The sequence below is a fragment of the Rhamphochromis sp. 'chilingali' genome, assembly GCF_963969265.1.
Source record: "Rhamphochromis sp. 'chilingali' genome assembly, chromosome: 16".
In the NCBI taxonomy this organism is placed as follows: Eukaryota; Metazoa; Chordata; class Actinopteri; order Cichliformes; family Cichlidae; genus Rhamphochromis; species Rhamphochromis sp. 'chilingali'.
The window spans coordinates 13,748,906-13,763,000 of record NC_137943.1 but is presented as its reverse complement, the minus strand read 5'-3'; the positions used below and the strand labels follow the sequence as shown (position 1 = coordinate 13,763,000).

The 14,095-nt window shown below is 42.9% G+C and overlaps 1 protein-coding gene across 4 annotated transcripts in view; it reads left to right on the top strand.

Annotated features, from left to right (window-relative positions):
• Window positions 1–5,348: 5,348 nt before the first annotated feature.
• Window positions 5,349–14,095, top strand: part of LOC308383896 (ephrin type-A receptor 3-like) — a 90,712-nt gene continuing 81,965 nt past the window's right edge. For all 4 annotated transcript variants that reach the window (XM_080862103.1, XM_080862102.1, XM_080862101.1 and 1 more), the window contains exon 1: window positions 5,349–5,555. In XM_080862103.1, coding sequence (XP_080718229.1) covers window positions 5,441–5,555 — 115 coding nt within the window. In that variant the 5' untranslated portion in view covers window positions 5,349–5,440. The remainder of the gene's footprint in view (window positions 5,556–14,095) is intronic.

Genomic DNA, 14,095 nt, shown 5'->3' with positions numbered 1-14,095 from the left:
AGTCAGTAATCAGTTGTTTTTAATCGTGTTACATTAACTTACCCATATCAGTTTGTTAGGTCCAAATAAATCACTATGTTTACTTGTATTTTACTTTATTTAGTTTTTGTGATAATGAAATAATAATGTTTGTTAACACACAAACTAACACATTTCTCCAACATTCCTGTCACACATTGCTGTGCCAAGGACAGTTCCTGACTGAAGAACTTCTTAATATGATTACAAGCATAGAAATGCTAACAAACAAAACAACGACTCTTCATTTACATGTTTTGTTTTTTTGCGAAAAGACCATGGAAACTTGGGCAAGAAGGTTCAGGTAATTCTACTTCATGTGATGTTTAAAAACATAATCAAAAGAGCTTGTTGCAAAAACATGATATTAAGTACACACAGTGTCTCCATGCACACAAACAACTGTGTCATAACTGTCCGAGTGGTAGCCACAAGAAAAAAAAGTGTAGCAAAACATGAGAGTGAAATACATCTGCTGTTTATGACTCCAGAATCTTTATGGTCAAGGGAATAAAATCTTACCGTCAGAGGCAGCTCTGCCCATGTCTTCACTGGTTTAAACAATAGTGTGTAAAATTGTAACTCATCGAGGGATCGGCCCCTATAAAAGTCACAGCATAGAAATCAATTGCCAGCTTTTATGAGTGATATATAACGTGAAGTCTAAATTTCTTCATATTCAGCGTGATATCAACCACTGCACTGATATCTGGCACTAAGCGAGCAAGAGGAGCTCCGAATTGGGCATCTCTACCTCTTCTCTTGCCAAGACACTGTCACTGTTTGGGGACGCTCCAATGCATCATGCTGACTCCATTCTACCTTTTATCCATTCATTTCCCTTTCCATTAGCACTATTAAAATGATGTGGCATTGGCTGAAGCCGGTAACATAAGCACTCTGGCTCATTCCCTTTTGTTTTTTGTTGTATTCAAGATAATGTAGACGACATGAAGACAGGTTTTCTTTTATTCAGTGAGAAAATGTTTTGGAGGAAACATTGTTTTGATTCCAAATGTTATTTCAATTTTTGCTCACGTCTGCTGGCAAATCTGCATGTTTTCTCATCGCTGGCTAATAGGTCAGCACCAGTGGGAATGTGATACAGGGAGGCAAGGTCAGTTTTCATTGATTGTTTAATCAGTCCTTTGTTTGAGAAGGACGCGATTAAGCTGGGAAGCCATGGACTGCTTTTCCCCAGCAGGCTTACAGTACATATACTTTCTAAGCTATATGTCAAACAGTATTCACTTTGCCTGTGACTGAGCACGACTCTATGTGTGCTCGTCGGTGTGTGTGTGTCTGTATCCCAAACAGTTGAATGCGAGCAACCCGAGTAAATCAGGTACAAATAAAGCCCAGATGACGAGACATTTGGAAGAGTGTGAACAGTATCCTCCTCGCTCTGCCCTTCTATTTGTTTGTCTGTCTGCTTGTTTGCCTCTCTGTCTGCAAAGCTGGCGTCAGTCTCAAGGAGATCCTCCTTCTCTTTCCTGCTCCCTTTTTCTGGGCAGAGCTGATGGACACCAGCAGATTTTTCTCCCTGAATAGCTGTTTTTATCTCTTTCTCTCTCCCTGTCCCACTGTCTTCCCCTTCCTCAATCTCTCTTGCTGAATGGCTGTCTGGCCTGAGTTAAAGGATTTTTTTTTTCTAGATGTTGCTGAAACCTGATATTGAGATATTTTGGCACACTATCTATGAACATATATATTTAGGCTTAGTGGCCAGAATAGAAATCCCTCCTGGCTGTGTTAGTGTTAATGCCTCAACTAGGGGATACCACAGCAGAAGCAAGCTTGAGATATGGAAGTGTATATATCCTAGTTTAGGGAGATTGGATGTGTTTTTGCAGATAGGGGCCTCATGTGCTACAGGGTGGGGGATGCTGAAGGGGCTCTCAGCTTCGCATATGCAACCGAGACAGGGCGACAGACAGGGGCAGGGAGGGCTTTGTGCACCAGCCCTTTCCCACACTCCCTTTCACCTTTTGTTGTATGGCAACACCAGGGCTCTCTGACATGACGAATCGCTTTGCCTTCTTCACTGAGATGGTGGCGGTATCAGAAAGTAAGAATGGAGTGAGATGAATTGATGTGTGCGTGCAGATATATAGGTGTGTGTGTGTGGGTGGGTGGGTTGGAGGGGTGTCCTTTAATCTCAGTACCTGAAGCTGCCAACATTTCCCATCCCTTGTCCCCCAAATCTCCCTCAGTTTGTCACCAGGGTGAGGCAGAAAACTCAATGCTTCAAGCTCTGCATGGGCAGATTCCTCAGTGCATGAGCCAGACGCAGCCACACATGCACATGCTCATATGCGCACACATGCCTCTGCCCAAATGCCAGCACCAAGCTGTTTCCCAAAAAGCGTTCAGGGTGTCACAATAGAGACATTACCACATGAGTGAGTGGCTTTGAATAAGGCTAAGGGTGTGTGTGTATATAGAGAGTGTGGAGGGTGAGCGGGGGAGCTCCTGGCAAGGCAGACGACCCTGCCATCACCTCTGCCCCCTTGTCAAACAAGCAATCGCCGCCAATGACACATGCATGCAGCACGCACTCCTGCTTCACTTCCTTTTGTGCTAGTCCGAGTCTGTAACTTCTCTCGGTTTTATTAGAAAGGGAGCGCTCCAACAATGTGTTTATTTGTTTGTAAGGAAACGGCACAGAAATAAGTTGGCTGGTTAGTGGACCACTGTAGTGAATCGCTGACCCAGTCAGGCTAATCAGGGTGAAGGGTCAGAATCTAGAGGTCAAAAGAGAAAGGAAAATGAATGAAAGAAGAATCCGTCTGCAAATAAATTACAGGTTGCAAAGAAATCCGTATTTCCTTGTGGAAATGCATGTGAAGTTAGGAGGGTGAAAAGGTGTCAGAACATGGAGATGCAGATAGAGACATGAGCATAAAGGCATAAAGAAACACATGACAACATTTCAAACATTTGTTAGACTAGTGTCAGCTCTGTCAGTGGATTGTCACCGCATGTGTTAGCGTGTGTCTATGTGTGTCTGTGTCCTCGGCGTGTCATTATGCAAAACCAGAGTCTTCCACAAAGCATGGAAAATGGGTGTGTGTTTGGGTGCATGCATGTGTGCATGTCTGTGGTGGAGGGGGTGACACGAGTTTGAGGGGCTGTGTCACTCCATCGCTGCGGGAAGTCATGACAGCACTGTTTTGTCAGCGCATGGATGGCTGCAGCATCATGGCAGCAGAAGAAGCAGGAGAAGTGGAAGAAACGCGCGGGGATGGAGTGAGTAGAAGGAAGGGAAGATTTTTTCTTCTTCTTCTTCTTCTTCTTCTTCCCACACTCAATAAGGAAATTAGGTCATCCAAGTAAAACCATTGCAAGGAACAAATCATCATCATAATTGGAGCCTTAACAAATGTGTGGAGGTGGTGGATTCACACACATACATACACACGAACGAGAGAAAAACACAAAAACCAAAACACAAATGCAAAACGGCGCACATGGCTGGGAGGAGGTAAAGCAGAATTTCAGCATAAATCAGGGTATGTTTGACAGTTTTATAGCTCTTTCAGGAGCCTCATTTGGGATAGAAGCGTGATAGAAGAACGTTACCCGTGGCAAATATAATTGTGGTCATGGTCCTTCAATAAATCAGGGGATGGTTACATCACATTTGCCTGGAGGCTCCACAAGGGGGAAAAAATCCGAGCGCATCAGGTGACCTACAAGTCACCTGAGATTGCTTTAGTTTTTCTCACTGGGAATTCACAGAGGGAAACGTGCCAAGAATATGTACACAGATATGCTATTTAAGGAATAGTTAGTCTGTTTTGGGGGAAGTGCGGTAATCTGCTTTCTTCGTAAAAGGGTTACATGAGAATACCGATGCCACTCTCCTTTCTGAAATGTAACCAACCGCACTAGTTCAGCACAAAGCCCAAATGTAAGGAAAAACTCTAGCCTTTCTCTGTCTGACTCGAATCCATAATTATTAGGAAGTTTTATATTCTGAAAGCTCACATAACAAAGTTAGGTTGATGTAATTGAGAGTGCCATCATTCTTATACCTCTTAGCAATAAAGTAAATAAGCATTTTTCTTGGGATACTGCATTTAGTAGTTCCAATTAGGCCCTATTGCTAATAATATGAATTGAATGGCTCAGAATAATCACAGGTCTCATTTAACTGTTAGTAACTTTAGCTTTATATGTGCCATATTCTCGTGAAATGATGTCTGGTTTTCAGGGAAATAATTTAAAACCATGATTCAGATTCTGTATATGAATACAAACATAAATGGACACTCTCAGGAGGTGAAATGTCACATTTTTTTTAACTTCAGGGGCACGTCCCACCAGCTCTGACAGTGGGACGTGCTAAAAAGTGGAAGATAGAAAGGTCGACCTTGCAGACTCTCAGCTCTTCCTCAGGTTTCATATGACAGGACAAACACATTATTTATTCATGTTTAAGGACAGCTTGCTCAAGACTTACCAACACATATACCCAGCCCACACATACATGTAATATGGGCTGAATAAATCTCCATAAGGAGATCTGTTGTGCATGCCAATGCTGTTTACTGCTGGTTGCTTCCAAAGCAACAATACCAGGAACTGGGCAAAGGCACATGGAGAGAAAGAGGCCGAGCTGATACCTGTACAGTAATCACTGTGAGGCCACGACTCTTAACAAAATAGTTGACAGCATTTCCTACAATGTTACCCAAACAGTAATGAGATGACTGGCTTTGTAATAGTTTGCTCTGCCAAGGACTATTGTTCTGGCATTTTCCATAAGAGAATGATCTGGCATCATTTTTAATAGGCATAATTCACCCCTTAAACGAGGCCTCTTTGGGGTTTGCCAATTAGCTTCTATTTTTCAGTGCTTACAGTTCTCATTACCAACATAACCGGTGACAAATGTCAAATTATGCATTGCTATTAATATAAATGAGCTAAACAGTGAGCTAGATAAAAGTATCTTTGCTATAAATACATAATCTTTGAAATGTTCAAGATCTACGAAGTTGGATTTACAGAAATGAATGACGTTTGGTTTTGCTGTGACATTTCAGCCAATAATTATTCTTCAAGAGCAACTATGAAGGCTACTGCGCTCAGTTAGCTTTGAAATTTTACTCTGTCACTCGGCCGCTTGTAATGTTTTTTCATAAAAGTCAACATGAAGCCAAATCACATTATCATATGTTGATTTTTTGCAGTGTAATACAGAGTCTCCACAGGCCTTTTACATCACCCAAAAAGCCAGGCGGCTGATTGACAGAACTTGGCTGACTGTGGACCCTCCTTCCCAACGTCTCCTCCTCTCTCTCTCTGCTCTCCCGTCCTCTCCTCTGCTCTCTCTCCCTGCCTCAATTGCGAGGCTGCGCTCACCGACTCGACACGGCGAACAGGGATGCAGCGAGGGCGCAGCGCAGCCTGAAAAATGGCATCACCACGCGTACTGTGGATCTATCCGTCCCTTTCCCTCCTGTCCTCTCTGCTTCTTTTCCACGCTTTTCCGCCATGCCGAGCCTTACGGAATTACCCGGAGAATGAAGGTGGGTTTTTGCCCCCGACGTGTTTCGTGGAGCTTTAAAGTCGAGTGAGTTTAGATGACTTGGTCGTGCGCTGAGTTGTTGGATGGGGAGCCCCATCCCGCGGCTCTCCACTCGCCGGCGAAGGAGCGGAGCGCAGCGGCGGAGACTCCCGTTAAGTGCTGCTTATAAATCATGCATAAAGGAAAGCGGAGAGAGGGAGTAAGAGAGACAAAAATAGTGTTCGTCACGTTTTTTTCTTTTCCGAGCATGCTGACATGAAATTTTTATGACATATAAGCGCAGGCAAACCTGTCGTGTATCATCCAGAGAATGCTGAGGTCGACTTGTCACTTTGTGACATTTTATTAATCAGTGGACTATTTTTCCCTGCGTCAAAGAATACTAACTTATAATGATTATGCCAAAGCAGCATTGGCATCTCTGTCAAAATTCCTCTTAATTATAGATATCTTCATTATTATTACAGACTGATAAATGTTTTCTTCTCTGCCGTGGACTGTTGCCACTGCCTCAGTCTGCAAATGAGGAGCTGCAATTACATTAAATTTGTCACACGCTGCTGCTGAGCCTCTCTCGGTTATTGTATTAACATCGATGCTCAGCCTGAAATTAGCCAATGTATTTACTTACTAACTACTCCTGACTGCTTGCTGGGTTGAAACATGGGGGCTGACTTGTTTAAAGGGAAGTTGAACTTGCACTAAATGGAGAAAACAACAGATCAATGTGCTAAAGTCATAGCCAGAAAAACAAAAAACAAAACAATTATTAGTTTATGAAGCAGGTTATTTGGATTAAATTGGAAGTCTGTGGTGTTGTTTTGCTTGTTGGCTGTCAGACAGTCTGGCTGGAGATGATACAGCTGTGACTTGTCATCCTGTGAATCATTTTGTTCAGTGTTCCCCCAAAAGCTCCACTGAGTCTTGTTTTGAAGCTCAACAAAGCTTTTCTGTCACTATGAGTTGCCTTTCATTTATATTATTTTTCTCTGTGTTTTCTCAATCACTATCACACACATACACAGATACGGAGAGACCTCAACTCCAGGCTTACATAGATTAAACAGTGAGCTCTGGGACACTCATACAATGACAGGCCCCACTGAGGTTAAATGGGATCTCCTGTCTCCGGCTGACTTAACAGTATAAGCTGCGTGTACATACATTGCTGCTAAATGTATGTCACAGCCCGGAGGAGTTCACGCAGAACAAAGGTTTTGAAGGACAGAAAGGCAGCGGACGAGAGGGAGAGTAGAGATGGAGTGGAGGAGCAGGAGGGTTTTTTAACTGCAGGAGACAATGGATGTGAAGGAGACACTAACACACTGCTGAAATATTCAGTGGAGAGAGCACGAATGATGAAACCATCTGGAAGCCAAAGGAAACTCCTGTTGATTTCGATAAATAAACACAGAAGCATGTGAGCCGCTGTGAATGTTTGCAGGCACATGTGGATCATGTTCATGTGGGGTGACTGACGGGTCAGAGGGTTTTCATTACTTCTAAATGCACTTTTTAAATAATGTGCTACAAGTTAGTCATCCTCCAGCCAGTTCCTGCTGTTTCAGACTGTTGGCCTAATTGGCACCTTTAAGCCCACTGCTCCGTGTGTGTGGTGTCTGGTCTGTGTGTGTGTATACATTCACCAGTGGGACAGTAATCCAACGAAGCCACTTTTGTCAGCTACTCTGTGGCTCGCTTTTACCTTTTGGCCTGCCAGTTTTCCTGCTGTGACCGCACGTGCTTAGCTAAGGGATTGTGCTTCTTTGTGCCAGTGTGTGTGTCTATGTGTGTGCGCGTGCGTGCGTGTGTGTGTACCCTGTGTTTGCCTATAAGTGTGCATACTCTCCACCCACGCCTCTCGGTAGTCGTGTTATTCCAGGAAATCTTCCCTCTGAGTCTGTCTCGTACTAGAAGCGAGGCTGTCATAAAAGGAGAGATACAGCTCTCAGGGCTCAATTAAGAACACAATCCCTTTGATAGACATGATAGCGTTAGCAGGAAAAATAGTGTTAAGCTGTCACAAAGCTTAGTTTACCACCAGAGCTATTGATCCGCTCCAAAATTGGTTGGCATTTACAAGAAACTCGGTTGTCGTAACAGAGGGCTTTGGTAAAATTGAAAGAACCGCTTGAAATTGTTGCTGTAATTGCATCTCCATGGGGCCCATAAGACTCTGCAGAAATGGGTTCATTCATAAATTGTGAGATAAAGAGTGAGAAAACTGGTCTGAAGGTCTTTGTTATCACCAGTGAACGGAGGAAAAGGACTTTGTGAGTTATTGCGCACCAGCAGAGGGAGCCCTCCATTCCCTCTGTCTGGACCCCGAGGGCATACTGATGTAACAGCAGGGTGGATGCTCACAGGTTTCCCCCCTTGGTTGCCGTACCATCTCCCACCCTTCTTTGCTCTCAGTCTGTATCCTCTCTTATGCAGAGGTACAACATGTCTTGTTTCTTTTCTCTGTTGCTTTGCACCTAGTTCTCCCTGCGATTTTTTTTCTCTCTCTCATCCTTCTTGTGCCGAATCGTGCTGGGGAAAGGAGCAGACTATCACACCTTTCTATTTTTGTGTCTTTCCTCTCTGCCTCTAAATTTACCTCCTCACTCCTAGAAAATAAGGAACCCCGTGCTTCTTTCCATTCCAACTCTGGATGTTGATTTAATTTCATATTAAAGCGTAAATCCCTGTGCAAGTGGACGTACAGATGAATTAACCGAGGGGTTTTTTTTAGTCTCGAGGTTTACTGTAATCTGTAATTGCTCATGGGAACGCACTTGAATCTTTTTTTAAAAATTGAATTGACCTTAGGGTGCTGCGAGAGATTGCTGTATTGCTTCTTAAGGTTAACACGGAGGTGAGCAGTTAGTGCAGAGGCAAGCATATGTAAAGCATGCCCTCTGTTTCCACACACACACACATTCACATTATGATTCACACAAGATCCTGACTGTGGTATAATGTTGGGTCAAAGGTCTCATCTGGTTTAATTGCTTTAATCTATAATGGCTGCTTGTAGTTATCGGCAGAACCATACCTCACGATGTGCCGCCGCGCGCACGCGTATGTGTGTGTGTGTGCACGCGAGAGTCCATGAGATTGTTCTGCTCCCATGTAACAGCCATGACCTTGGACAGAAGAGGATATAGATCTCCTTTCTCATCAGAGAGCAGCAGAGGAAAGCAGCAAGTGCGAGCACCCTCCTGTTTTTCTTTTCTGCCTCCACTCCGAGCTCGCTCTAATCCCGGTCTTTTATATCTGCCCTTCTCTCCTTTCTATCAGCCTCCCTCGTGGCCTCCATCTCTTTGTCCCTGATTGTTTTTATCTTTTGTTTTCTTCTCCTCTTCCTTCTCTATTTCTCTGACCTCCAGTGTAACAGTAAGGTGGGAGCTCCCGTACGCTTTCTGTAATCAGGTGGAGCTCCTACAACTGCTTAACAAAGGCTCACACGCGAGCGCGAATGGATGTGTGCGCACTCGTGCACACACACACGCGTGCACACACTCTCCCACACTTATCCTATCTTAATGCATGGCTGGGGGGCAGTTTGGTGGTCTCGGTCCAGAGAATAGTGGCACATATTCCGGGGGCTGGCTGATAGATGGGGTTATAAATACAACTCAGTGACAGAGAATGATTCTGCTGTGCGCGCTTCACCTCATGGACTCATTGTGTGTGAGGCTGTGTGTGTTTAAGTGTGTGTGTTTAAGTGTGTACGTGAGTGAGAGAAAGGCTGAGAGACTGGGATTTTTTAAAAAGTGTGAGACAAAGCAAAATGCATAAGGAGAACAAGAAGAAAGACAGACGGGGGAATGTAGTTAAAAAAAAAAACAGCTGAAGAGCTCAACCATATCTCTGAGCCCTACTGAGCAGAGCATCCATAACAGCACCCACAAGAGCCTTTGTGTTGTGTTATACTTAGTCATACTTAGTCATCGGTGGCTAAGAGGGTTTGTATTACACTTAACCTAGTAGTTTTTTTTAAATATTATCGTGGAGTTTCGTGGAGTTGCTTTTTTGATGAGAGTCTGACGAGAAGACTGAAATCAGTGTCATGTCTCTGTGCCAGGCATGAAGCCCAAGCCAGAAGCTAGCCAGCTTAGCTTAACTCCACTCTGGTCTGACCCCCTAAACCCCCCAAATTAATGCATTATGTCTGTCTGTATTTATTTTGTTTATTTTGTCTGTGTGTGTAAAGTCTAAAAATGGCTATGCATGGTACAGTAGTGTCGCTGATGATCTCGGTCTCTTAGTTAGGTCACTGCCAACATGTAGTCCACCATCATTTTTATTTACTGGGATTTATGTGTGTTGTACAGATGTGACTGTGGCAGATGTTCTTCAATCTATTCCTTTAAAGACAGAAAAATAATTTTAAGTATATATTAAGTTTCCATTCATGTTACAATTCAGAACATTATCACTCCCCCCAAAACAGCCATACCTTCTTTTAGCACTCGGGTTTATTCATGTATGAGAAACAAGATATAGATCTTTCAAGCAGCTCTTAAAAAAAAGACAAGATAAGGATCTAAATTATGAATGCCATATGCATATTTCCTGTGTATCCATATGTTTACTTTCACTTTTGGAAACGATATGGGCTGTTTTTGTATTTTATATTCAGAAGTGTTGTGAGACAGGAGATTATTTTTATCTCAGTTCCCACCACGGGGATGAATATGTGCAAGTCTCAACCAGCTGAGGCTTGAACATGAACAGTTTTTAGGCTTGAATGATTCCCTTCGGATGTCGAGTTCATTAATGTCAAAGGAAACCTTCCTTGGCTTGCGATGTGTGATGGCTGCAGTGAAGTTTGGCTATGTGGCCCCTCCCCCATTTTCTGCCACCACCACATCTGCTGACCCCTTCCCCCTCTCTGATATGAACAAGCCCTTAACTGCTGGTCAAATTACTGATCACTGGGCCTTGACTACCATCTACCCACCACCCTCAAGCTCTCCTTCTTTTCCCTCTAACTGTCCTTCCTCACTCACACACACAGCACACCCCTGGCGTCCTTCGTCCCAGATATGTTAGTTTTTGCTTATTTATTTATTTTTGGCTAAATTGAATTAGGTTTTTTCCGTGTCTCCTCACTCCTTTCTCTCTCTCATATTCGGTCTTTTTTGTGGTTGTTGCTGCGGCTGTGAAAGCCTACGTTAACCAGCTTTGCAAGCAAACATCTTAGCATTTGGTTCAGTCGTTGATGCAACATCTTTACTGGCCAGTGCTTCAGACTTTTCTCCTTTTTTTTTCTTTTTTGTGCAGAGGAGCGGCTGAGAGCAAAACACCTGGAATGCTTCCAGAAAATACTGACAGCTACCCTTGAATTTGAAATGGATCAAATGTAGTTACAGTGTCTTTCCCTGTTTTAAACGTCAAACAGCATTTGCTGAAGCATTTTAACTTCAGTCGTTTTTTAGCTCCATCTGATTTTTGCTGTAACAGATACGCAATCTGCTAGGCATCTACTGTGCGTGTGGTAAAGACAAACAGTGATGTGTGTGCATGTGCTGATAGTTGGCCGGGTGCAACATCAGTAGAAAACCTGGGTGAGCACGCTTTAATCTGACATGTGATTTCCTCTGTCTCGACTGCTGAGGATCACCCCAGAGATTCCGGGCCAATTTGCCCTCCTGTGACCAACCACTGTGTGACAGCTGCCTGTCTCTGTGTGTGTGAATGTGTGTGTTTGTCCTCTTGTCTGATCAACAGGAATGTCTTTAAGAACTAACAGGGCACAAAAAAAAAAGATCAACAAGAAGCAGAAAAGCAAAAAAAGGAGAGAAATAAGCATGGAAGTGTTTGCAGATGTTGTATTTTATCAACAACAAAACAGAAGAAAAAAAGCATTTTTAAATCCGTGCCACAGTGTCAGTGTGTGTGAGACACATGTGGAGGCATACAGCATGTGTGGTTGTTTCTACTGCAGGTTATTTCTGAATTTTCAGGGTCTCTGGTTTACGTTTGTTTGTGTGTGCACATCACTGTGTGTGTGTGTGTGTCTGTGTGTTTGCCGTTCCTTGCCCTTGATGAGTTGTTGGCATACTGGTGGAAGAAGCTTATTAAAGAAAACAAGTGTTTGGATCTGACTGGGTGTCACACTTCAACCCCGTAAGCATTCGACGAGCTTGCACAGACGAAGCCGTGCCCTCACACTCGCACTCCAGAGCCTCTTCAAGCGACAAACTAGGGCAGTGCTCCTGTCATAGTCTGTCAGAATATCATTGTTTCTGTCCTGCTACTGTTTCCAGTTTGTGAAATAGCAGAGTAGGCTAATCTGCCCTCTGCTACAATGTAATTCCAAAAGTGCAAGCTGAACAAGCCGAAGTTTATCACATACTTGAATATTTTAATATTTTGGGGGGATTTTGCATGATATGCCTTTTAGGTTGCTGGAGCTTTTTTTCCCATTCAAATCTCCCCTTTTTAAAAATAAATTAAAAAAAACTTCACAAAAGTCATTGCATTGAATTGGGTTTTCTAAAACATTGTTTGACCTTATTCCTGACCTCCTCATAAAATGTATCTCATGGCTGTCATCTCAACCTGCTGACTCACTTATGTTTCCCAGAATTTTTCAAAAGTAGAACAGGAGGCAGAGCCTTCAGGTTTCAGGCCCGTCGTGTGGAACCAGCTCCTAGTTTAGATTCAGGAGACAGACACCTTCGCTACTTTTAAGATTAGGCTTACAACTTTCCTTTTCATAAAGCGTATAGTTAGTGCTGGATCGGGTGACCCTGAAGCCTCCTTTGGTTATGTTGCAATAGGCTTAGGCTGCGAGGGGCTTCCCATGATGCACTAAGTGTTTCTTCTTCACTCTTTTCTTTTCATTCCTTGTGTATTTATACACTACTACTATATTTATAATTAACAGTTTGTAAAATTTGGCTCTTCCTCCCATAGTTTGCTTTTTATCCCGTCTCTCTTCTCTTTTCTCCCTCCCATCACTCCCAGCAGGTCGTGGCAGATGTTTGTCCCTTCCTGAGCCTGGTTCTGCTGGACGTTTCTTCCTGTTAAAAGAGAGTTTTTCCTTCTTACTGTCGCCAAGTGCTTGCTGATCGGAGGGTCATGTGATTGTTGGATTTTCTGTCTAATATTGTAGAGTCTTTACTTTGCAATATAAAGCACCTTGAGGCAACTGTTGTTGTGAATTGAAGCTATATAAATAAAATTACATTTAAATGAATACATTTTTACTTGGCAAAAGGTGATTCTGTATTATGAAAAGTTCTCCCTACAAATGATGTAGGTTTTCTGTCCTTTGTCAGGTTTGTTTTTGTGCAGATGGCTTGATTTGAATGCAACAAGCCTCTGTGTTTGATTTTGCTGAATCACTTTAATAGAGAAATTGTTGCAGCTTCACGATAAAGACAGAGCGAATGAATGCTTTTGACGACATGGCTTTGATTAAAGCTGACTTAATTTTGCGCCCGTTGAAGTGTAGTAAACCAACATAAGTTATTTGAACAGATGCATAGTGGGAAAGCAGCAAGAAACAGAACTGACTTAATGAAGGATCGGGATTAGAATTTAAATCAAATCAGCTGAATTATTCATAGATCCATTCGGTTTGCAGACAGTTATAAAGAAAATATAACATTCTTCTTCTTAGGATTCTTTCATAAAAGAAATAATTAAACGCCACATCCATAAAGGGCACATAATATTGCCTGAAATGTAGTAAAAACTTTTCCATATGTGACATAATGATGTTCATGTGTCTGAGTTATAAAAGGAAAACTGCTTTTAGCTCATAAGGTTAAAACAGACCATCGAAGCTATGAGGTAATCCATTAAAAATTTATAGTGAACGTCGAGTGACTTAATGTCTTGTCATTGCTGATTATATAATAGAGATATTTCGAACGGCATCCACCACAACAGAGTGCTGCCCTCACAGCTCCAACTTTTATCTTAACATGCTCTGCATCCAGGGTGCTCAGTACAAATAAACCTAAATACTTGACTCTATTCACCGTTGCCTCCGTGTGGTATTCAATGGAAACATAAAAACAGGGGAAAGGGATGTTGTGTATAACAAAATGCCGGGAAGTCACTGGAGATAAGGATACAAAGGATATACTGTATCGCTCAGTTTTAATAAAATGGCATGAGCGCAAGGATGAGAGAGCAGATGGAGAGAGAAAAGCACAGGGCTGATTGAGAACCCCTAGTGGTTGGTGAATGACTGGAGAGAGGGCTGATGAAAAGACAGCAAGGGTAGCAGTCTTGGTGTGACGCCAGTGTATTCCTAAAGTTCAGGGCTCAAGTCTTCCCACTCCTTCATCCTGCTCTCCATCAGCTCATTTGTTGCCCTGACAACGCTCTTACTCGTTGAACTGCACCCTCAGTGGAGTGGAGCGTGGATAAAGGTGTGTGTTTTGTGTGCATGCTCTTTTTTTTTTTAGCTGTTTTATGTGTTGAGAAATTTGTCCTGCATTCTTAAAGCCTATTGACATTTTGTTGAACTCAAAGGAATGGTCCTACATTCTTGGCTAGCTGTTTCCCTGTTTCCACAATTTTTGTTGCGCTAAG